A 25,580-nucleotide genomic window follows, 5' to 3' on the forward strand; every position below is an offset into this window, starting at 1 on the left:
TCCTGTGTATGCACAGTAGGCCAGGCTCAGAGCTCAGTCTGTGTGACCAAAGACCCCTGCCTGGAACAGTGTGACCATGAAGGGACAGACCTAGAGAAGGTGGTCAATGCACTCAGGCCCGGGGAATGGGGATGGTCCTTGACTGCGGCCCCCTCCCTCAGCGCAGTAGGCACCTTTATAGGCATCCACATACAGTCACACAGGACTCTCTCCTGGATGCCCTTTTACCCAACGCAACCCCCAAGTTACGCCTGCCGGTCCTGATGCTCTGGGGCAGTGGGTACTCAGAGGTAGCAGGCCAAGGGTACGAGCCTGGCACCAGCCCCAGAACCAGTCTCAGTTTCATTAAGGCTTGATCTCACACACACACACACACACAGACACACACGCACAGGCACAAGGCGTACACGCGGAGCCCCAGTTACCCCCACACAGACACACCGTCACTGCCACTCGCTCACAGCACAGCTGCAACCCCACACGCCCCCTCTCTGCCCCCGCCCCCGGCGCCAGCCCGCACCCCCGCCCCTCCTGCTCCGGGCCCGGCCCTCCCGAGGGCCCGCCCCCCTCCCGGACTGCTTCCGCCCGCGGGGTCCGGCCGAGTATCCGGCGGCTGGAAGGTGAATGTGGCCTGTGCGACTCATGAAGGTGTTTGTGACGCGCAGGATCCCCACCGAGGGCAGCGCCGCGCTCGCCCGGGCCGCAGAGTAAGAGCCCCGCGCCCCTGCACCGCTCCGCGCGCCGAGTCCCCGCCCTCCTGGCGCGAGTTCTGCGGGTGGCATCGCGGGAAGGGGCTGCAGAGCCCCAGGCGCCGCTCCGGGACCTCGGGCACCCAGTACGCTGGCTGGCTCAGCGTCTCCGGGCGGGTCGGGGTAGGCCTCCCGAGGCCCAGTTAGTTATTTTTGGTTGGGCGGACGGCGCGGTCCGTGGCGTCAGATCCGGGATCCTGCGCTTGGGCCTTGGCCGAACTTTCCAACCTGTGCCTGGCCAGGACGGTTTTGGAGTTTGGGGAAGCTTAGAGAAAGTTCTCTGGGGCCCAGCTTTCTCCAGGCCCGTTGCAGTGACGCTGGGACCCGCAGCTCCCCTGGCCCTTGCAGTGTGGGTGGGGGAAAGGGCTGGAGGCCCTGGGGAGAGGGAAAGACGGCCCATGACACAAGGGACAGGCTGTTAATCTTTTACACTCTGTGGTCACTTGGCCAGGTCAGGGACCTTGGTAGTCACTGGATTACCTGGTCCGTTTGGACAGTTGGCAGGGGGCCTCTGGTAGCATTTCTTAAATTGAACCCTGCAGGTCAGCCTTGCCAGGTGCTTTATATACGTAAACTCTTAATCCTTCAGTACTGTGAAGTCGGTTCAGTAATTCCCACTTTACAGAGAAAACTGGGAGAGGTTAAGTACTTTCCCCAGTGACTGTATGTGGCACAGCTGGGATGTGAACTTTGCTCTGTCAGCTGCAGTCTGAGCCCTGCATTATGCATGTTTGCACTGCCCATATCAGGCAGGGAGAAGGTGGAACCCAGCCTCAGAGACCAGTGCAAGGGGAAAATGAGATTTGTTCATTTCATTCAATGCAATAAAACCTTTGCTGAGGACTTGCCATGTACCAAGCATTGAGGGGGGAAGAGGGGAGGGCAAAAACAACAAGGGCACTAATGGCAGCAGCTCATACTGCTATAGCGCTGTGCCACCATGAAAGGAGGGTGAAAGGAAGCCTGTGCCTGGGGCTTAGGCGTGGAGGTGCTGCGGCGGGGAATTCTGGGAAGTGCCAGCAGCTCTGTGTCTTGCGCATGTAGATGCTCCATACGTGTTGGCTGCACAGAATTAAATGTCAAGGGCTGGATAAAAAGAAACGAAATTGAGCTATTTGTAATGAGGTGGATAGACCTAGAGTCTGTCATACAGAGTGAAGTAAGTCAGAAAGAGAAAGACAAATACCGTATGCTAACACATATATATGGAATTTAAGAAAAAAAATGTCATGAAGAACCTAGGGGTAAGACAGGAATAAAGACACAGACCTACTGGAGAACGGACTTGAGGATATGCGGAGGGGGATGGGTGAGCTGTGACAGGGCGAGAGAGGCATGGACATATATACACTAACAAACGCAGGGTGGGTGGCTGGTGGGAAGCAGCCGCATGGCGCAGGGATATCAGCTGGGTGCTTTGTGACCGCCTGGAGGGGTGGGATAGGGAGGGAGGGAGGGAGGGAGACGCAAGAGGGAAGAGATATGGGAACATATGTATATGTATAGCTGATTCACTTTGTTATAGAGCAGAAACTCACACCATTGTGAAGCAATTATACCCCATTAAAGATGTTAAAAAATAATAATAAAAGTAATTTTTTAAGTGATAAAAAAAATGTCAAGGGCTGGGAGGTTGGGCAGCACCACGGGGAAACATGCCCCGTGCCCACCAGCCACCATGGAAGTGCCCCCTGAAACTCCTCCATGTTGAACTGCTTTGATCTTGTCCAAGTACCAAGTCAAGAACAAGGGTTTTTCATTTCATGGACTCATAGGAGAGGATGTGCAACTGGACAGGGAAATCAAGCCCCATCTGATTTCCCGCCACTGGCCTTCCCAACAATAGGCAGCCCAGGCCCGGGAGCTCACTATCTGTGAGGCCTCCTGTAGGGGTAAGAAAGCGCTTCCTTGTGTTGAGCTGAGAGCCGTCTCCGTGACTTTCTCCTTTCACTTTAGGCCCCTTTCAGTCCTTGTCAGAGAGCTGTGGTCTGTGACAGCCCTTCACCCTCAGGACAGTTCTGAGGCCACCCACACCTGACCTTGACTCGCCTCAGCCAGCCCCAGGCAGCTTGAGGCCAGAGCAAGCAGAAGACAATGTTTCCCACTCTGAGAGGGGTCTGCAGGGGGCTGGAGGGGCTTTGGGGGCCTGGGGACACCTGCGGGGCTCCCGCACTTCTGAGCTGTCTTTCCTTTGCCTTCAGCTGTGAGGTGGAGCAGTGGGATTCTGATGAGCCCATCCCCAGCAAGGACCTGGAACGGGGCGTGGCCGGGGCCCATGGCCTGCTCTGCCTCCTCTCTGACCGCATAGACAAGAAGCTCCTGGACGCCGCAGGTGTGTGCACTGGGCAGGCCCGGGGAGGGTTCCAAGGGTGTCTTGGCCCTGGTGGACACATCAGCCTGCTGCTGCTGGTTCCCGAGCAGGTCTTCAGTGACCCCTCTGAGCTCTGAGGGCATTCACTGCGGACCTGGGCCAGAGGGGGCAGTTGTGCGCAGTTCCATCTGGCACACACTTTGCCCCTCTCTCCTGGTGGTGAGTCCCCAGAGGGAGGCCTTAGGAGGGCAAAGACCATAGTGTGGAGGAGAGCCAGGGCCCGGGGCCCTTGTCCAGCTCTGCTCAGCCTTGCTTTATGACCTTGAGCAGGGCCCTGCCTTTTCTGGACCTGTCTATAGTATGTAGGAGGGCCTTGAATCCCATGAGGAAAGATAGAAACAATGCTTTTTCTGCCCAACAGGAGCCAATCTCAAAGTCATCAGCACAATGTCCGTGGGTGTCGACCACTTGGCTTTGGATGAAATCAAGAAGCGGTAAATGCAGCTTGGGCTCTGGAAGCAGGGCCTGGAGTGAGGGGTGACTACCAGAGAGGAAAAAAGAGGAGCTGAGTATTTATTTTTTTCTTCATATTCTTTGACCATTCAGTGAAAACTTAAGGTAGCTGATGATAAAATCTGCTCATGTGTGCACACATTAGTTAAGGTAAGGCCGAGCAGTCAGAAGCAGTGGGTAACAATGTCCAGGTGACACCCTTTCACATTCATTCATTTTGTTTTTGACCCCAACAACCCCTTCAAGTAGAAGAGGCAAGTATTATTATTTCCCTCTTTAGATGAGGAAGTTCAGAAAAGTTAAGTAGTTACTGGCTCCAGACTTTGGACCCTGATCTTCCATCTTATATCCTTCTCAAAATGGGAGATAATCAAGATGGGAATGAGGGCTGGCTATTCCTGAGTGCTCACTTACAGCTCTGAGCTTCCTGATAGGCAGCGCAAAGAGGGAACAAAGCTGCGTCACGGCAATGTCCCAGCAGTAGAAATTGGTGAAGGTGCTTGAGGCCAGTGTTACCACCAAATCTTTGATTCGTAGTGGGATCCGTGTGGGCTACACCCCAGATGTCCTGACAGATGCCACAGCTGAACTCGCCATCTCCCTGCTGCTCACCACCTGTCGCCGGTTGCCTGAGGCCATCGAGGAGGTGAAGAAGTGAGTGAATACTTGGCAGGGGAGTCGACTCTGCTCAGCAGCTAGTACTTGAGCACCCAGTGTCACCCTGGACCAGAGGTGATCCTGTCCCGGCTGTGCCCCAACTAATGAGGGGGGACAGACTCAGGCATGATACTAAAATGCACAGCAGAGCTGAAATAAGCAGGGTGTGAAGGGAAATTGTGGGGGAGGAACGTGGATCAGGGAAGGCTGCGTGGAAGTGGTAGCCGGTGGGTGTCCTCCTGAGCCCTTAGAGGGCCCTGTGCACCATCATGTGGGAATCCAAAAGGCTCTGGAAACTGAAGGTTGTTTCATTTCCCTGCAGATACACCAATGTGCTTGATACGGGTGCCACCCCAGATGCTGTTGAGGGTGTTATGTAGAATACAGCATATGTACCTTAACACCTTCCTAAAATCTGAAAATTTAAAAATTCTGGCCTGAGGGTTTCGGATCAGAGATGTGGGTCTGTACATCCAGAGTTGGGAAAGGTACTCCAGGTGCGGGGACTGGCTTGAGCAAAGGCCAGGAGGCGTGCAGATGCAGGCTCTCAGAGAATGTGTACTGGGAGAGGGGGTTTGAGGTGGGGATGTGGCAGGGACAGAGGCTGCATGGGGCTGACTAGACACTCTCACCCTTCTGTGACTCAGAAGGCTCTAGGTTACTCAAGACAGGCTCTATTCCCCTGTCCACCCAAGGCAACAGGGGTGGGCCTGTGGCTTCCCTGGAGCACTGAGAATACTGTTTTTAGAATCCTACATCCTGGGTTTGCAACCTGCTGCTCTGCCCTGGCTGTGTGACCTCACATAGATTGCCCTTTCTTGTCTCAGTATTCCTGTCTGCAAAATGCGGGGGAGAACCTGTAAGGCCCCTTCCAGCCTTCGGATTCTGTGTCCCCAGTGGCTTTAAAGGAAGAGTCAGTCACGCTGCTTATCAGCAGCACCCAGTGGCTGTAGGGGTAACGCATGCTCCTCTCAATCCTTGACTGGAGGGCTGGGCCTGTCCCTTGCACCACGGGGTCTGCACAGCGGCCCTCATCTTTGCCCGAGACCAGAGCCTCCAACCCGTCCCTCTCTCTCCCTGCAGCGGCGGCTGGACCTCGTGGAAGCCCCTGTGGATGTGTGGCTACGGCCTCACACAGAGCACCGTTGGCATCATCGGGCTGGGGCGCATAGGTGAGGCTCCCATCTACCCAGATTGTCACCCTGGCTCTCACGTCTTGGTTTGAGTCTCTGGCATCCTGTGTCCAGATGCTGACAATCCTTCTTTGGAAAGAGTCACCATACCTGGGTGCAGTAGGGATACCTCTAGCGAGAAGACACAGCATCGTAAAACACAGGCCAAAAAATAAAATAAGGAGTTCCTTAAGAACTCACTAGGTGATAGAAGCAACTTGTAAGAGCTAGGGTTCTTTATGATTATAGCTGCATACAGGACAGATGAAAGTGATGATAGCTGCAGGGTTGGGACTTTTAGGAGGGGTTTACTGTGGGAGAGCCCATGCTGCCCCAGGCCTGGGTTCTGGAAGGCATCTGACTCCTAAAGCCTTAATTCAGGAACCAGAGGGTCCAGTGGACAGAGCTTACCTGTGATGCTGAGGCGGGGCAGAGCTACTTTTCTTCCAGTGGCCCCCAGCGCTGGAGAAGCCTGGCATAGGCTGGTGGTTCTCTGGCACCCTGCCTGGTGCAGAGGTGAGGGTGAGGACGGGAGGGGTGCATAAATTGTCCGGCCAGCCAGCAGCCCTGCCTCCCACACTAGAGGGCTGCTTGGAGGAAGCCAGCAGCTTTGGGACGTGCTCTGCGTCTGAAATTCCAGCTGCTCAAGCCTGTCCCGGCAGCAGTGTGTGTGCAAAGGGTCAGGGTCGGGGTGAGTCGGCAGTTGGGCAGTGCCACCAGAAAGTCGGGTGGGGTCTGTGGGTGCACCACCAGAAGCAGAGGGTCCAGAAGGAGGAAGGGGACCGTGTGCTCAGACCTCTGCTGGGCTGCCAGATCCAGTGCTCAGGGAAGGCTAGCAGATGGCCCTCAAGATGGCCAGCACCGTGTGAGGACAGCACAAGTCAGTCACAGCCACACAAGAGCTGTGGTGCTGCCTTCAGATCCCTGAAGGACTATCACACGGACCCCTGAGGGCAGTGTGGGTTGGCAGGGGGGCTGGGTACAGTGTGGCAGGAGTGGTTAATGTTGGGAAGGGCCTCCCCACCCTTCCCCCAGCGGCTCCCGCTCTCTGGAGCTGCTGGGTGCTGCCCTGCCCTCTGAGGGACTGGGAACAAGCGCTGACTCTGACTCCTTGCCTCCAGGCCAGGCCATTGCTCGGTGTCTGAAACCATTCGGTGTCCAGAGATTGCTTTACACAGGGCGCCAGCCCAGGCCTCAGGAAGCAGAAGAATTCCAGGCAGAGTTTGGTAAGTAAAACCTCGATTTCCACAGGAACCCCACCTGTGCTTGGCTGGATGGTTCTCTGTGTTTGCTGTAACGGCAGCACTTTGGGGCAGGATGCAGGAGCTCCACGGTGTCTGTGGTGTGCCTTAGGTGTTGTCTGACCTCCCTGCCCCTGCACACACAGGCCCATTCAGGGAGCAAAGGGCCTCACCCAGGCCACACAGTGAGTACCCTCAATGCCAGAGGGACTCCAGGTCTCCTGTCTTGCAGGGTCTTTTATGACCATTGTCCATGTACAAACAGAGCAGCAGGGATGGTGACATATATAAGGAATTGCTGGGAACTTTCACGCAGGTTCCTTAATAAACTGGTGAGCGCTTACCCGCCAGCCTGTGTCCGGGTGGATCCAGCTCCCTGGCAGGCACACAGCGTGTTGAGCAGAGGGCAGGCTGGATTGCAGCCACTCCACCCCCTTGGCACATTGGGCCTTGAAGGTGGTGAAAGCCAGAGTGGTCCAGATCCCATTGTGTGACCTTGAATAAGCTCCTGCCCCTCTCTGGCCTGAGTTTCCCCACCTTTAGAGCAGGGGGCTGGCTGGCTGAATGATAGAACACACCAGGATCCCACGAGTGTCTGTTGACTTTGTGTGGTTATTAGAGTTCTCCAGGTAGAGACAAGACCTTCAGGAAGCATCTTGGGAGTTTCCATTATGGGCGGAGGGAGGAATGGTCAAGGTTCCCACCCTCTTGCTGTCCCTAACCTGGGACACAGCACAGCCCTGCCCTCCCGTAGTGTCCACCCAGCAGCTGGCCGCTGAGTCTGATTTCATCGTCGTGGCCTGCTCCTTAACACCTGCAACCAGGGGGCTCTGCAACAAGGACTTCTTCCAGCAGATGAAGAAAACGGCCGTGTTTGTCAACATCAGCAGGTATCCTGGGTCACCAGGCAAGCCTAGAGAGGGGCTGTCCCTGTTGCTGTGACCTGAGGTTTTTCTTTCCCATGGGCTGTCAGTGAGACTCAGGCTGAGCTTACTGCCCTTGATAAACCAATCAACCAGACAACTCAGAAATACAGTACAGGCCCCAGAGCATGTCCCAGATGCTCAGAGCAGGGCCTGGCCTGTCTGGTTCCCAGCAGTACCCTTGGCCTTGCTCAGAAAGCGAAGGCACCATGGCAGCAAGTTACCAGGTTACCCTGTACCTCTAACCACAAAGGGGTGGCCTTAATGTTCTTTACAGCCCTTTGGAGGCCGACCTTCATGATGCTGAGCCTGGGTCTGTGTGAGTCAATGACAGCTTGAACCCTCATGCTCCTGGGCAGACAGACCCAAAACCCAGGTTGTCTTGGGTCCTCAAAATGTCCCCAGGGTGCCTTTAGGCCACTGAGCATGTTATGGGGGCAGACCTTCCCTCTCTGCCACTCCAACCCCTTCTTAGCTAGTGCCCTTTGAACCCACTTAAATCATTTTGGAGGCAAAGATGGGCAATGGGAGGGGACTCCAAGGGCTCATCCACCCCAGAGGTGCCTGTAGTTACTGACGTTTAGCTGCAAAGGGGGTGCCTTTGGGGTGGAGTGAACATGCAGGAACACAGGGCTCGCACTGATGCCAACAGTGTCGTTGCTTCCGTCACGTACCCATTACTTCAGGGCACTGGGTTATTTATTGCTGCACGAGTATCGTTGAGTGCACAATGTGAAGTCTTTAGCAAACCAGATCTCTACTCCAGTGGTTCATTGATGGGAAGGATGTCTGCTCACTTGGATGGATGTAGTTGGGTGTATCCTCAGGTCTCTGCCTGAAGTTGGGCAGGTGCCTGACACTTGGCTGCAGTGCTTGTCAGCCGGTGGTCGGGAGCCCAACACACACGCAGGCTCTGGGTCCCGTTCATGTACTGGTGCTTGTAAGTAAGCTTTGATCCTCCTAGCACTCCTGGGCGTTAGGTAGTCTCCTTATCATACAGAGGAGGACCCTGAGGCACAGAGAATTTGAGACACTTGCCCAAGGTCACACAGCTCGAAAGTGTCAGGCTGGGGTTCTCTGTATTACTGTACAAACTATAAATAAGTATACTATAAGGCTTACTGCTTTGAAAGTTAGTGCCAAGTGCCAGGTTGATGGGAAAATTCGTTCTCTGGGTGGTTCTGCCCTAAAGGCGACCTGGGTAGAGGGAGCTTTGGGGCACCCACATCACACTGTCATTCTCAGGGGAGAAGTGGTGGACCAGGACGACCTGTACCAGGCCCTGGCCAGTGGTCAGATTGCAGCTGCTGGACTGGACGTGACAACCCCAGAACCACTGCCTACAGACCACCCTCTCCTGACCCTGAAAAACTGCGGTAAGAACTGCGCTTTACCAGCAACACTTCACCCGGCCCCAGTTCCTTCCCACCACGGCTTGTGAAGCCAGCTTGCAGTTCTCCCAACACTCAGGTTAAGCACTGTGCCCCCAGAGACACAAGCCACAGCCGCCAGAGGTGGGAGTCGCAGCTCCAAACGCCCTTTCTCAGGCTAAGTTTTAACAGTCATACGCTTTTCCCTGTCCCCTAGCCCCCGGGGAGGTAGATGCGTCTGGCATCTCAGCCCGTGACACCTTAGTGCAGTGGTTCTCAAACTTTTTTGTTCATCGGTCACCTGCAGGGACTGATCAAACACATGGTGCCGGGCCCCCCCATGCTTCTGCCTCAGGGATGAGGCCTGAGAATGTGCTCCTAATGTCTCCCACGCTGCTGCTGCCCCTTGGCCGGGGAGCACTGTGAGAACCACTTACTTAGCATTACTCTTTAGACTCCTCAGTTACCGTTAACAGTTCTTTATATTACGGTCTCTCTATTCAGCTAGCTGGTGTGGTTTCTGCCTCCAGACTAATATATAACCGAGTGGAAGGGGCCTCAGGTTGTCTGGGCCAGTCCCTGTCCTTTACTTACATTCTGGAAGGGAAAACCAAAGAGAAGGGCCATAGCTGCCTTCCCCACAGTGAATGCTCCCATTATTGGAGCCCTTGGAAGCTCTACCATCCCCGCCCCCGTGCCCGTCTGAGAGGAACATTGGCTGTGATGGCCAGGCTGCTGCCCGGAGCTGGGAGATCTCCCATCCCCCCAAGCCCTGGGCCTTTAGCTCGGTACTGGGTACTGCTTTTGAAAGGTGTGCTTTAGGGACGAGTGACCTCACTTGTTCTGCAGTGGGGCCAGAAGCAGCTGCGCTGTCCAGCCTTTCATGTAGTTATTTCGGGAGATCAGAAGCCCAGGGCATCACCTAGTTTCACCATCTGATATTTGAAGGGCTGCGTCTAGACAGGCTCCAAGACTCCTTCTAGCCCTGACATTCTTGTGTTCAGGATACATAATTCTTGTCACCCTTGCGTCTGGGTTTCGGTAGCCCTGGGGAAATAGAGTGCTTAGTGAGACGAGGGAAGGCAAATCTTTTTATTGGCACATCCTAGCCATGAAAAAAGGGCCCGAGTTAAGGCTTCTGAACCACCCTCCTCATTTCCCTTTCTTCCTCTTCTTTCCAGTGATCCTGCCCCACATTGGCAGTGCCACCCACAGAACCCGAAACACCATGTCCTTGTTGGCAGCTAACAACTTGCTGGCTGGCCTGAGAGGGGAGCTGATGCCCAGTGAACTCAAGCTGTAGCCACACGGGAGACACTGAGGCTAGGAGGCAAACGGCCCCGGGATTCTGTCAGATGCGCCCAGGCTTGATTGGACCCACAGGATGGGAGCCAAAGAAAAAAGTTTGATGTGTACTGATTCTGTGGAGGGAAGACTGGTGCTAATGGATGTGCTCCCACTTTTGTGGTTGGAAGCATCTGAGCCCAAAGTGTGTAATTCTATTAAATAATTCTCTGAGAGACCACCTGGGCGTGTAACTGGGAGAAGCTGAGGACAAGAGCATCTGCTTACATTTTCTAAATCAGGGCCTCTAGTGATGGCAGGTTCTGCTTCCCACCCCCATCCCCACGCATTTTAATTATTAGACCCTGTCCAAACCACCTTACCCCTCATCCTCTGCTAAAATGCCTTCAAGTGTCCCTCACTGAGGACAGGACAACCACAGCCCATTGGTGACCGCGGCAACTGGACCTGCTCCCTAGACCATCGGACAAATTAAACACACATGGCAAAAAGAACTAGGAATGGTCACAATACTCATTTTTTGGTCAAGACTAATCAAGGTAGGTGGGTTTCTTAATTTTTATTTTAAAATTAGTTTCAGCACCTTCATATTTTGTCCCGCGTGTCCATCTCCTCACTCCCCAGGTGAATGCCCTTTTCTAATCACCTCAGTCCTCCTAAGGCCAGGCCACCAGCACTGCCAAAGCCCTGCTCCTGCTGAGGGACCTGGGCTCCAGTTCTTCACCGCAGCTGAGCCAGACTGGAGAGTGGAGTCTTCACCCTGGGAGGCACGTAAGGGAGCGGCAGAAAGCGCAAGATTTGGCAGGCCCACTAGGAGTAAAACTGTGGTGAGAACACATCACCCTTGTCCATAGCTCAGAGACAAAGCTCAGGGAAAGCACGAGGGACTGATGACCAATAATTGTTATTAACCACAGCATGAGAGTATTTTCTAGGAATTTTGGTTTTAAAACAAAGTACTGGTCACAGCAGGGTCAGCAGAGAAAGCAATACTACTTCACTTTTTTATTTCAACCTTAAAAACCTAAAGGCGAAGAAAAGAACACATAATTAGTTAGAGGCATGAATACGACAAATTTTTTATTTCAAAGCCTCAAATTTTGACCAGCATAGCACCACTGACTCAGGTGCCCTGATAGAACCTTATGATTTGGTCACCGGAAGTGATTATGCCAAGCTATAATTAAGGCTAACCAATCAAATCCAGGTACCCAATACCAGTTAAAATTCAGGTAGAAACTACCAATTTGTGGGAACCCTGGGACTGGTTTTCCAGGGAACCTCTGAATTATTTTTTAAGTGCTACAGCATGTACGAGGACCTGGCTCACAGGCTTGCTTCTCACATGTAGGAACTGATTGACTAAGAGGTAGATGAGAGATTCCAGATTCCACTTAGCAGTGGAAGAGGCAGGGCTCCAGCCGGTGTGTCAGAGATAGGCCCCGAAGCAAGTCCACTTAAGCTGGAGCTCAGGTGAGGGGGTGGCTTCCTGGCACCTCCTCCTCAAGGTGGAAGGGGAAGAGGGTTGCCACTGCTCTCCGGGTGCCACCGATTCCTCTTCCCAAGCCAGGCAGGGCCTCTCTTGTTCTCCACGCTGACCCACCTGCCTCCCAGGGTTAATTTCACGAGTTACTGGTCCCCACAGAGGGGTGGATGTGGAGCCTCCTCACATCAAGTCAGAGCATGACTGCTAACAATTCGCCACACACAGCTGAACCTCACAGGTGATCCCACAGCCTCCAGCCGTCTCCCCCACATCTGAAAGGAGAGGAATCAGAGGTTTCCCTTTTGGTTTTCCTCCCTGGGAATCAGTTCATAGGAGATGCTAAGCAATGAACATTGTTAAGTTTATCCACAGACAGATGCGTAACTGCGTACACTAGATTAAGAGGAGAAAACACTCGCGGATTACCTTTCTTTCTAAACAAAGGTAAGAACTGAAGGATTTCACTCAATTATGCACAATGGCTTGTGTCTAAAAAAGCTGTATAAAAAATGAACTCATGTTCATGCATGAATTAAACTGACTTCATGAGCTCTATAGAGACACATTAACCTGTGCTTTTCCCCTGGAAGCTCATGAGCCAGGGCTCAGCCTGACAGCTGCTGCCAAGAGCCCCGATGGCACAGGGTCAGAAGACCACAGGTGGGGCTGGGGAAGAGAAGCAGTGGGGTCCAGGGAGGCCCAGGGCAGTCACCCAGATGTCTCCTCAAACTGTCTCAGATGCTGCTTGGTGACTTCTATGCTCTGGGCTGCCCAACCCACTTATATTTACCCATGAATACTGCTGCATTTGGATTTCAAACATTCAGTATTGGGTTGGGGCAACAACAAAAGTTCAGGGTCTGTACTTTAAAACGATAGTATAGAACAGTAATAAAACCCACGATGGAGGGGGGTTGATTTCACTTTTGGTTAGTTTTTACCTGGAAACAGTAATCTAGGCCCGGGAAAGATGCCATATGTGGCATGAATGTGAAGAATTGAAGCAGACAACGGGTTTGTCGTTGGGTGAGATGTGTCAGGCTGCACCAGCCCCCGAAATCTGCACGGAACAAAGGGTAAATGCGCCATAAAAGATCTCACTAAACAGGACTCCACACCATCAGAACAAAGACAAAACACTAGCTCTTTTCTGACTTCCAAACGTGGAACTGTAACATATGTAATACAAGTTGGTTAAAATACTGCTAAAACAGCACATACAGAAACAATACCTTACTTGTTGCTCCCTATAAGTACATACTCCTTTTACAACTTTGTTTTTAAAACCAGGAAAAATTGTTAAAACATCTATGTAACAAACAGTGATGTTTTCAAAAGTATATATACACCTAATAGTCCAGAGAATGCTCGCTCTGGACCCAGTGTCAGCACCATCAAAGTGCAGTGTCTGTGACTGCAAATCAGACAAAAATAAAAAATACAGTATTTCCTGAAGCCTAGGACTAGCTCATGATAAACTTTAAAGCATTTTTGGCAGACAGGCATGTCCTCAAGGGCCTTCATTTTAGACAGGCACAAAGTTGCCACTGGTTACACATAAGTTTATCTTGCATCACTGTACAGGTATATAATCTCATCAGAAGGTATATAGGAAATTTAATTAAATGCTTCAGAGTTTTACAAAAATTGCTAAAAAAACTTTTTTTGCACTTCAATTTTTAATTGTCAAATGTGCCACTTTTAATGACATCGATTCCAAACTACTTTCTGACTGCATTACTCAACCCTAAGGAAGTACTTGGTTTCAGGGATTGGATCCCTTCTCTGAAAGCATACATTTCACTCAGAAATGTAGCAGTACAAGCACTACACCTATTAATTCTCCACTTATTAGTCATCGAAATTTGCATGAGCCATTTGCAGCCTGAAGCCTCAAACCCAATGGCATTAACCACCAACCAAAAGAGACTAGTTTAGGTCCTGATACTGGCCTCAGCATTATCTCAAGAGGTCGGGTTAGAGCAAAGTGCTGGGAAGGTTGCTGCTCTGCCAGCGCAGGCAAGTGGTCTTCGAGTGTTTGTACAGGTGGCTGGACTGACTGAACCTCTTGCCGCACTTGAGGCAGGCATAGGGTTTTTCACCTGTGTGAACACGGATGTGCTTCTTGCAATCTGTCAAGGTCAGGAAAGTCTTGCAGCAGATTTTGCAGGCATACTTGCGAGCCCCCTCTACGACTAAGACGTTGTGCTCCGATAAGGCCTTCTTGCACTTTGACAGGACGTCAGCAGATGCCCTCGTCAACTGGGGGGGGCCGGGCTGCGAAGGGTGGCCATTTTCAAATGAGGATGTGGCCGCGTTCATCATTAGCTGGGAACTGGCAGAGTTCTCTGGGATCTGTGAGCTCCTGACTGACGTTACCACTGGCATTTTGGGAGCTATGCGGCGGTAGTATGGAAAGTTACTGGCTCCACCTCTAGGGGAGCTCATCATTACCCTGGAGAAGGAGGAATGCAACCCCAAACCAGACCTGGAAAAATCCATCCCAAACTGTTCTCCTCCTTGGTAGCCTGAGGTCTGCACACATGGCAGGCCCATCACTTCCTGCATAGGCCTGACGAAGTGGGCATCTGTGGGCTCGCTGAACGGGTTCTCCATGTGAGAGCCAGGGGCTGAGGAGGGCCCGCCTGCAGGCCCAGCCTCTGGACTCAACAAATAAGGGGCCTCCCCCTCCAGCCTGCAGTCACTAGTGGTGTTTGGGATATTATCGTCATTGTTCTGGTTAGCACTAAAGTTACTTCCTCTGCTCTTGTTAAGAAAATTTGAAATGCTAAAAGTGGATTTATGTTCTAGGTTATTTGTGACTTCCAAAATATGGATGTCTCCTACCCGGTCAGTGCTAGACTGGGGATCTGAAAAACTCCGGTCGCTACTCTCGGGGCTGAGGTCTATCTTCTCGGCACTGACCACCACTCCCTCCACCTCCACCGATTCGCTGCCTTCCGCTTGGGAGGTCACATCGCTCACTTCATCCTGAGGCTCAGGAGAGCTCAGGGGCTCAGATTTAACCACCACTCTCATGTGCTCCTTCTCACCAAGGCCAGCCTCAGGGTTTTCGCACTGAAAACCACTTTTCTCAGGTGTGGCTTCCTGCTCAAAACTAGCCTCGACCTGAGTGGCGCGGGAGGCCATGGAGAGCTGGGTCACGTTGCCAGTGCTGTTGTCGGACTGGCTGGGCACCTGGGCATCTTCTTGAGCACCAAAGGGCCGGTCAAATATGATGGCACTGTCGTCCTGGGTGTCGGTCATCCCGTCAGCTTTAGGGTTATCCACGATCTTCAGAGAATCTGGTGAAAAGAACTCCTCCCGAGAATGAACCCCCGGCCCATTCTCTGGCGTAACGTCGGAGATGGCAGACTCATCCAGGGTGGGTCGGAGCCGCTGTCTGGCCCGCTCCTCTGCAGACTGCTTGCGCTTATGCAGGCGTCTCATGGGGAAGGGTGTCCGCTGCTCCAGGTTACTGCGCATCGAGGAGCTCATGGGGGCCGGCTGCTCCTCACCACTCTGGCTGGAATTGAGGGCTGAGCTCACGATGCTCAGTCCCAGCTGCTGCAGCATAAAGGAGCGCTGCATGCGGGCACTCTGCTCCTGAACGCGCTCGCTGGGGGGAGACATGGGCAGCGTCCTTGTCGTTAGGTAATGTTTACATGCCTTAACAACAGAGTTCAAGTGCAGGTGAGAGGCTGCCAATAAGACATCCATAACATTGCTCTCCCCCAGCATGAGGGTGGAGGTATACATCATGTCAATCAGTGCGGCAAAGGCCTCCGCTGTCACTACCTCGCTATCCAACTGGATCATGTTCATGGTCTGATCTCCCTCTGCCACAGAGAACAGGGCTCGGAAATGTGTACTGCATGCTGCCAGTACCGAGCGGTGGGCTTTGAAATGTCTGTTCCCCACTACAATGACACAATCACAGAGCTGGCCGTGAAGTCTCTGGTAGTTCAGCTGCTGGAAGATCTGTTCAAAGTGGCCAGGAAAATCCATGATCCTATAAAAAAAAGAAAATGTTAAGATGCAGAAGAGCTTAAGTCAAAGGGCACAGAGGGTGTGATGACAAGAGAGGCATGGGGACTTCCCTGGCGGTCCAGTGGTTAAGACTTTGCCTTCCAATGCAGCGGGTGTGGGTTCGATCCCTGGTCGGGGGGCTAAGATCCCACGTGCCTCACATCCAAAAACCAAAACAAAATACAGAAGCAATGTAACAAATTCAATAAACACAAAAAATGGTCCACATCAAAAAAAAAAAATCTTAAAAAAAAGAGGGAGGCATGAATGGCCAAGCTTGGACCTTCCAAAGCTCGTGATGTTTCTGATGGTGGGCACGCAGACTAAACACCTGTTCAATAAGGAGCAAATGCTGATTCGGCTAACAGCCCTGGAAGCCTGCACACACACACAGATCAGCTACTGGCTGTTTACAGCCTCCCCTTCACCCTTACATGACCCACTTTTAACACTTAGGGTCCATGTTAGAAAAGACCAGTGTGTGGGTGATGCAACATCTACCTATACCTGAGAAGTCAGAGTTCTGCACTCCCTGAGGACAATAAATAAACTCCAAGAAATTATAAACAGAATCTTTTAGCAACCTTAAATAAATAAAAAGGGCAAATCAATATTAGTGGGGAAGATTTCCAGTTATAGATGGTAGTAGATTGCACTCATGCATTTACCCTCTCCACCCCTAAAGTTTTTTGGTTTTGTTGTTGTTTTAAAGGTAAAAACCCACAAGGGAAAAAAGAATGGGAAAGAAATATCAATAGCATTTTGGAAGCTGATGAGCAGGTAAACGAATACATGCTGACTAACTTAGTATGCCTAGAAAGCTGAATCATAAACTGGCAGTGGCTAAAACAACCTGACATATATAAGCCCCCACCCACCCAGAGGCTCAGAACTGGCTGCCAAGGTGCCAGGGGAAGTGGAGTGAAGATGATGTCAAGACAAGGGGACTGGCTGGAAGTCTATTTGATAAAAAAAAACAATCTAATGGACGTTCCACACCTGTGGCACAGAAAAGGAAAAGCTATAGAGACAGAGAGTAGATCAGTGGTTTTCTGGGACTGGGGTTGGGCTCGGGGCAGGACTGCAAGTGGGAAGAGGGACTTCTGGGGGCATGATGGAAATGTTCTAAAATTGGGGTATGATGATTACACATCAAATTCTCTAAAAATATTTGAACTGTACACTTAAGGAATTTTATGGTATGTACATAGACCTCAATAAAGCTCAATAAATTAAACTTCAAAAAAAAAAGGAGAAAGAAAAGAGATGAACAAGCTCCAAAACCATCTGCTCAGACTCCATTTTCACCTGTAGGGCTTCTATACAGCCAACCCAACCGACTGCTTAGAACATCACATGTATCTTTGATGATACTACGGAATTACTAGGTTTTTCTCCCCCTTAGGTGTGATAATGGCATTCTGATTTTTTTTTTTCAAAAGAGTAGTTTTTAAAGAGATAACATACAGGTGAAATGACATGATGTCTAGCATTTGCTTCAAAAGCTTATTTTTTGTACATTTGAAATTTTTTATAAATGTTAATATTAAAAAAGGGAATAAAGAAGAGACCGCATGGACTATGGGTGGATCACTTTCCAAAGCTGAGTTTGGAATCATTACATATCTGTATATTTTCATCTCTTGGACTCATCAGAAAGAAGAACTTGCTTGTCCTCTCCTAAGAAACTGCTACACTTCCTAGGAACTACAGGACTGCTGATTCAAAGTCTAACTCCTTGACTAGTACTCATGACACACTCTCATTGTGTGGTTAGAAAATAGGGTCAATAACCCCCGAAGTGGCGCTGCTCAGTGCCTTCTGCCCACAGACTCTGTAGAAGCTGAAGGAGCCACAAAGTTTAAAACCCTGTTTTATCCTCTCCAGCGAAGGAACCTCTGGTCCTCTGGGAGGGGGGGAGGCAGAATCTAATGGTTACACCCCAGGATACAAACACATGCAGAAAGACAGTCGTGCCTGGCATTAGAGATAAAATGATCAACGAGACAGATCCATCTCTGCCCTCAGGAGTGACAGACTAATCAACATTCAAATACAATAAAGTATTGCAAGTGCTGTGGTAGGAAGTACAAGGTGCTACAGGAGACAAAGAAAGGGCGCCTGCCTCTGATGGGTTGGTGGAGGGGGTGTGGAAAGCCTCTTCGGGAAAGAAGCCAGCAGTCCCCTGTTGGGCTCGGGTGGCTGAACTGGAGAAACTGTACTCAGGACACGAGGCTGGGATGAGCTGCTACACCCACAACTGGAGCATAAAGTCCTCACTAGAAGGTAAGACATTCCACCCACCCCATCCACCAATAGAAGACTAGCAGCCCAGGGTTCAAGTACCCAGGGAATCCCTCCAACAGACCACTTGGGTCCCCATCAAACTTCCCTACAGTGAAGCCCACCAGTCCTCAAGGCCCATTCACTCAGCTTCCAATCAGTCAGGTAGAAGCACCACAAACTGGAGGGGAAAAATCCCTAACACTGAAACCGAGTGCGGCCCTATGGGGCTCCCAGGCACAGAGGCTTTTTTGTCCCCCATTTCTTGTAGGCAAAACTCCAGCCTCCATGACCTTCCCTGAGTTCCAAAGGGCAGATTCGAACAGTTGCTCATCAGGGAGGAGCGGGCAAGAAACCACCTGAGGCAAGATTAAAGGGACCGGAGAAGATTAGGAGACCATCTGAGACCCTGCACACATCCTAATCTTGTCAGCAGCCCCATCCTTTTGAAACTCTGCAGAAGAAGAATGCATGACTGTTACTGCCTTCGTCCTTATTGCATACCCCTGACCATGAGCCCCGACTATAAGACCTCTCCCTATTCCCCAGGGAGGGGAGCACAGTTCTTGCGTGCTAGCCTACTGTGTTCCCTCTTCGCCTGGCAAAGAAATAAAACCACTCTTTCTTTCTCCTCCATAACTGTCTCAGTATTTCTATACAGCATCGGTGCACAGACAGCCAAGATTTTGGCAACAACATGAAAGACAGAGCCCTAAACAAACAAACAAAAAGGCACCTGGAAGAAACAGAACTAAGGGCGAAAAACACCTATAATTAACATCCTCAGAGAGCTAAGATATGATATCCATGAAACAAGAAGAGAATGTTTTTAATTTTTTTTGAAAAGAAATATTCCAGAAACAAAAAAATTATTGGAAGTTTAAAACTGCAAAAAAAATTTTAAGTTACTAGAAGGGTTGGAAGATAATATGGCTGAGGAAATGTCACAGACAAGGCAAAGGAGAAATAAAAGTGAATGAACAAGAGAAAAAAAGAATTAACTAATGAAGCCCAAAGTCTGAACACAAAAAGAGAAAAGACAGAAAGTGGGGAGAATGATAAACAACAAAGAATAATTCTCAGAACTGAAGAAGTTACTTATTCACACTAAAAAGGTCCACCAAGTGCTCAGCAATATGAATGAACAAATCCCCACACCTGGCTCATTACAGTGACATTTTAAAACACCTGGGATAAAGATCTGGAAAGTCTGAAGTGGGGGGAGTTAACAAAGAATCAGGAATAAAATGGGCATTAGACTTCTCAAAAGCAATACTGGAAGGTAAAAGGTTCTTTAAAATTCTCCGAGAAAATTACTTCCAACTTAGACCATACCCAGCCAAACATCAATTATGAGGGGAGACTACGGCATTTTCCAGACAAGCAAGAACCCAAAAGTCTACCTCCCACACATCCCTTCTCAGGAAGCTATTAAACCTGTGCTTCAGGAAGCTGGGAATAAACCAAGAAAAGGAAGATGAAGAATATAGGAATTGCAGACCCATCCTAGAAAACAGGCAAAGAGAATTTGAAAGATGATGCTGAAGCCCAAAATGAGAGCTAGGCAGCAGGACTGGGGAGCAGACTGGAGCAGGAAGATGAGGGACTCCAAGGAGTTCCCCAAGGGAAAAAAGGAATGGAGAGATCACATGACATAGTTGAGAGCGCTAAGAAGTTAACAGTTCCATGAAAATGTGAAGATAGGTCATAAAAAAACAAGAAGAATTTTATTTTATTTTATTTTTTTGCGGTGCGTGGGCCTCTGTTTTGGCCTCTCCCGTTGCGGTGCACAGGCTCTGGACGCGCAGGCTCAGCGGCCATGGCTCACGGGCCTAGCCGCTCTGCGGCATGTGGGATCTTCCTGGACCGGGGCACGAACCCATGTCCCCTGCATCGGCAGGCAGACTCTCAACCACTGCGCCACCAGGGAAGCCCAAGAAGAATTTTAAATGGGACAGTTATTAACTCCAGGAAGAATATATGGTTGTTTAGTTGCCGTACCCTATGTGTTTTGTTTACAGAGTCATAATAATGTGAACACAGAGCCAAATTTGAGATACTGGAAGGGTAAGGGAAGGCCAATACGTGTGTGTGGGGGAGGCAGAGAAGAAGTGGTGTAAGAAAGTTAAATTCTCACCTTCCCTATTAGTCAAGAAATGCTGTCTGAAATACTACCTCAAGAAATAGTAATATAAGAACGCTGTTTGGAAATACAGAAGGCAGTAGCAGACGAAACAACTAAAACAAGTGAAAGTGGCTGCCTGTAAGGAGGGGGAATTTGGAGGGGAAAAACGGGGGACAGAAGACTGCTTTTTTTTTTTTAGCTCTAAACCTAATGGAACTATGTGGCTTCTAAAATATAAATACATACATATATTAACTTTTATAAAATGATTTTTTGGGGGTTTTTTTTGTTTATTTTTTTTGCCACACCACATGGCTTGTGGGATCTTAGTTCCCTGACCAGGGATTCAACCCACGCCCTCAGCAGTAAAAGCACAAAGTCCTAACCACTGGACCACCAGGGAATTCCCAATATTAAATGAAATTTTAAAATACATGGTAGGGCTTCCCTGGTGGCGCAGTGGTTGAGAGTCCGCCTGCCAATGCAGGGGACATGGGTTCGTGCCCCGGTCCGGGAAGATCCCACATGTCACGGAGCAGCTGGGCCCGTAAGCCATGGCCGCTAAGCCTGTGCGTCCGGAGCCTGTGGTCCGCAACGGGAGAGGCCACAACAGTGAGAGGCCCGTGTACCGCAAAAAAAACAAAACAAAACATGGTAGATCCTTGACATTTTAAAGGCATACACCCTGAGATCTTTGCACATCTCCAAATTCACAAGTACCATTATGGCACTTCACAAGGATTACTGCAAGCAGAAGGCCACATGTATGCCAAGCTGCACACCAGGCTTGCCCACTTGCTTTAGTGGCCCAGCCCTACAGAGCAGGCCAAGTCATGACTGAGTGAAATGACAAGTGACCACAGAACACACAACTTTGAGATCCCTGGGAAATAACAAAAATGACAAACTCTAAATCCATAAAAACCAAAGATCTACAGTGCCAACTGAGAGTATTAAGCACAGGCCTTTGCTGTACCTGGAAAGTTACAAATGGATGGTAAAATGCCTCAAAGCAGGGGCCACGTATTGTCCTATTCTTTTACCTCCTGTGTTTTCTCAGCCTTTGAAGAGTTTCCAACAACAAAATACATCACTAAAACACGTACTTTCCTGCTGCCCCCTTCTTGCTTTATCAAGATTCCCTGCTAGGAGTGAAGGGCCAACAATGGCAAGCAGCAGCACATGCGCCCCTGACCCCACCCAATCAACCAGGGACCACAGAGCTCAAGGCTCTGGGGAGACTAGACAAAATGCAATTATTGCTCACAAGTCTATAGCTCCTGACTTGGAAAGTAAACACGTATAGTAGTAAGTGTCAAGTTCCAAGGAGGTGATTATTTTATAGCGGTAATAGGGAAGAAACATTCTGGTTCAAGAAACAAAAGAAATAAAACAAGGAGTTGTCTCAGGAAGCTGTACCAGCCTCAGAGTCACTCTGAGAACTAAGAGACCATGTCAACTGGAGCCTTGTTAGGTTAAAGCAAGCAGCACCAGGCACTGAGTTTATTGCTTTCTCTGCTACTGTGGAGACTGGAACCAATGTTGTAGAACTGTTGCAGTGCTGACAGTAGTAGTAATAATAAAACAATAGTGACTACTGTTAGAGAGTCTTCTATGTGCTAGTCATTGTGTTAAGTACTTTTGTGTGTGTGTGTGTTAAGTACTTTTTATTTATATTATCTCTAATCTCCAAAACAACCTTGTCAGGTAGGGCTTACTATTCTGACTTAACAGATGAGAGGAACATAAAAGACTAACTTCCCAAATAAATGGTATTTTAATGCAGCATTAAATGGGCATTCTGTCCAATGCCCTTCTTCAACAAGCAGCAGAAATATGATCATCTTAGGAAAAGTAGCCTCCTTATTTTTTGTAATGTCAGTTATCTTGAGTATAAGAGAAACTACCACTCTTCTCCACAGAAGGTCATTCACTAAAATGTCAAACTCCTAATATTCAATCCCCCTTTCTATAGAAAGGGCGTAAGTAGCAAGGAAATTGTGGTCTCAAAAGCACCATTTTGAGGAGATTCCCAGGGCCCAGAAACCTATGAGAAGAGACTACTGAGGTAGCTAAACATGACCCCAACAAAAACAGAGGTTTAAATAATGTTGCAAAATAGGTAAACAGTTCATATAACTTCCTGTCTTCCTAGAGCTTGTCAGCCCTACACTAGATGCCCTGACACAGTCCTTGAGATCAACTCAAGCTCTCCAGGCTCTTCTCCAAACACTTTAGGGATGCCTGGAATGTCCCGCTATGCCTTATTGTCAGGGCAGTACAAAGGCTAAGGATTCCTTTCTTCTTAAGGGGGCCTGGAAGTTGTGAAACTAAATGGTGACATTAGAGATGATCATCAAAACCTGGAGAAACACTTATTCTCTAAGTTAGTAATTGTTGAATTATCTGTTTAGACATAACTCCAAACTAATTTCTCCTTAATGGCAATATTCTTTCATCTTAATATCATTTAATCTGTCAATTTATGATCATTTAGATTAGCAACAGAAATCAAATCCACTAATATAAAAGCTAATTTTAGCCATAAAACTGGCCAATTAGATTATTCAACTGCTCCTTCCGATATATCCAGAGTGTCAGAAAACACTTCAGGATAAGTCAGAGCCCTTAACTGGATACAATCAGTCTGCTCAACTGATTTAAGGAGAAAGGGATTTATGGTAAAAAGATGTTAGGAAGCTCGCAAAATCTCCAGGAGGGTGGGAGAGTGATACAGGAATCCCCCAGAGCACCCAACCACATCGTGGAAATCGTTACTGCCACTACTACCTCTACATTCCATGGATCCTGCTCTGGATTAGCTGCCCAGAAGAGAGCTGCCATTAGCACCTTCTAGACCAGCACAGTCCAATACAACTTCCTACAATGACAGAAATCAACAGCATAATTGCTATGCTGTCCACTAGTCACATGTGTTTACTGAGCACTTGAAATGTGGCTAGTGTGACTGAGGAAATGAACTTTTAATTTTCTTTAATTTTAATTAATTTAATGTCTACTGGATTGGACAGAGTAGTTCTAAATGCTCAGTATTGTTCCATATTGCTCACATCTGCATCCAGACCCCACTCAGGTACCTACGACCAAGGGAACCTAGTTCTCACATCTGCCCTGTAATGATGATTCTACCTTGGGAAATGGGACACACAATTTGCAGGCTCTCCAAATGGAAAGGTGGGGGTGTTCAAAAGACTGGACAGTTGCCAGTGACAAACAGCCACTGTAACATTCCTCTGACAGTTAGAGCCCCTCCCCATGTATGTGATGGGTAAATGGCTTTGGAAATGCATAGCTTTTTTGGGCGAGAGGTGATCATCCCGAAAGTGAACGAGAGAACCAAAATAACAGAAGGCCAAAGAGCTAGTATTGCAGTACACGTGCACTGGCAGTGCAGACATCTTCAACTAGCATTTATTGAGCCCTTCCATAGGCTATTATGAGGAGCTAGGGTAAATTTTTAAAAGCTCTAGGGAATTTAAAACAGAACATTTAAAAACACTTATTTGGGGCTTCCCTGGTGGCACAGTGGTTGAGAGTCCGCCTGCCGATGCAGGGGACACGGGTTCGTGCCCTGGTCTGGGAAGATCCCACATGCCGCGAAGTGGCTGGGCCCGTGAGCCATGGCCGCTGAGCCTGCGCGTCTGGAGCCTGTGCTCTGCAGTGGGAGAGGCCACAACAGTGAGAGGCCCGCATACCACAAAAAACAAACAAACAAACAAAAAACCCCACTTATTTGTTAATTAATTTTTAAATAAAAATAAACAATGACAGACACTTCCCTGGTGGCGCAGTGGTTAAGAATCTGCCTGCCAATGCAGGTGACATGGGTTTGAGCCCTGGTCTGGGAAGATCCCACATGCCATGGAACAACTAAGCCCGTGCACCACACTGCTGAGCCCGCACACCTAGAGCCCGTGCTCTGCAACAAGAGAAGCCACCACGATGAGAAGCCCACACACCGCAACAAGAGAAAGCCTGCGCGCAGTAACAAAGACCCAACACAGCCAAAAATAAATAATCAATTAATCAATTAATTAAAAAAAAAGACCCAACGCAGCCAAAAATAAATTTTTAAAAAATAAAATAAAAATAAACAATTACATGTTAACTTTTATGAAAAATAACTATACCCCCCCAAAAAAAAATAATGAGAAGAGTGGCACTGTTTTACATTTTTGCATTAACAGAAGATAGCTGGATTCTCATATTTGCTTCTGCATTCAGGATTTTGCAATATCATACACGAGTGTACACTCGTGAAAGAATTAAGTGAAAAAAGCAAGTAAGTCTTTATATCAATATGAAAATAGCTTTGACCTCATAGCCTCCTTGAAAAACTTTCAGAGGTCCCTATGGGTCCTTGGACTATACTTTGAGAATAACTGAACTAATGAAAATTTGTAACTATACTGGGGGATGGAGGAATGTGGAGTGTGTATTGAAATGCACAGAGCAAAACCAGTAGAATCATAATGAGAAATTAACAAACTCATAAAAAACAAAATTCTTATCTCTAACCAAGGGGAAGTCAATAGATAATGCCTAAACTGAAAAATTAAGAAGCTCCAAGCATGGCTTTTCACATATGTATATAAATATCCAAGGAATTAGTTAAGAGTTGAAAGTGGGGGCTTCCCTGGTGGCTCAGTGGTTGACAGTCCGCCTGCCAATGCAGGGGACACGAGTTCGTGCCCTGGTCCGGGAGGATCCCATGTGCCGCGGAGCGGCTGGGCCCGTGAGCCATGGCTGCTGAGCCTGTGCGTCCGGAACCTGTGCTCTGCAACGGGAGAGGCCACAACAGTGAGAGGCCCGTGTACCGCCAGAAAAAAAAAAAAAAGTTGGAAGTGGGAGTCTTGAGGAAGAGAAATGGGGAGCAGGGAGGCCAGGGCCTAGTATTCATCTTAAAAATCTGTGGAACTAAAAAAAAAATCTGTGGAACTATTTGATTCCTTAAGTGATGTGTACTTAGCAAACTACATATATATCTTTGGTAAAATTTCTTTTTAAAAATCTAAAAAGAGAGCCTGAAGAGACCGTAACTGGTCCCCACCGCCACGCACACAATTAGAAAGAGCTGCCAAAGAATTACTTCTCCCCTGAAGAGGCACCAGCACCAAGTAGTTTTACAGGAAATATCTATTGAATGCTATGGAAAAGATAATTCCTATATTATTTAAACCATTTTAGGATAGAAAGCTTCCTATAATGCAATTTTAAATATTGATAAATAGCTATTATATCACATGCCAGGCAATGCAATTAAATACTGTAAATATTGGGACTTCTCTGGTGGTCCAGTGGTTAAGACTCGGTGCTCCCAATGCAGGGGGCATGGGTTTGATCCCTGGTAGGGGAACTAGAATCACGCATGCCACATGGCGCGGCAGGGTGGGTG

General features: G+C 49.1%; 2 protein-coding genes across 2 annotated transcripts in view; one reads left to right on the plus strand and one right to left on the minus strand.

Annotated features, from left to right (window-relative positions):
• The first annotated feature begins 569 nt into the window (after positions 1-569).
• On the plus strand, positions 570-10,456 carry GRHPR (glyoxylate and hydroxypyruvate reductase). The gene is made up of 9 exons (XM_007456004.1): positions 570-707; positions 2,951-3,081; positions 3,482-3,554; positions 4,111-4,227; positions 5,314-5,402; positions 6,524-6,628; positions 7,398-7,533; positions 8,812-8,942; positions 10,118-10,456. The coding sequence occupies exons 1-9, from the start codon at positions 625-627 to the stop codon at positions 10,237-10,239; spliced, it is 987 nt and encodes a 328-aa protein (XP_007456066.1). The 5' UTR covers positions 570-624; the 3' UTR covers positions 10,240-10,456.
• A 2,873-nt stretch (positions 10,457-13,329) lies between these two features.
• ZBTB5 (zinc finger and BTB domain containing 5) overlaps positions 13,330-25,580 on the minus strand; it is a 24,726-nt gene continuing 12,475 nt past the window's right edge. The window contains exon 2 of the mRNA XM_007456005.1: positions 13,330-15,739. Within this exon, the coding sequence (XP_007456067.1) occupies positions 13,705-15,735 (2,031 nt within the window). The 5' untranslated portion in view covers positions 15,736-15,739 and the 3' untranslated portion in view covers positions 13,330-13,704. The remainder of the gene's footprint in view (positions 15,740-25,580) is intronic.

This window comes from Lipotes vexillifer, unplaced genomic scaffold, assembly GCF_000442215.2.
Source record: "Lipotes vexillifer unplaced genomic scaffold, Lipotes_vexillifer_v1.1 scaffold920, whole genome shotgun sequence".
NCBI classification, from domain to species: Eukaryota; Metazoa; Chordata; class Mammalia; order Artiodactyla; family Lipotidae; genus Lipotes; species Lipotes vexillifer.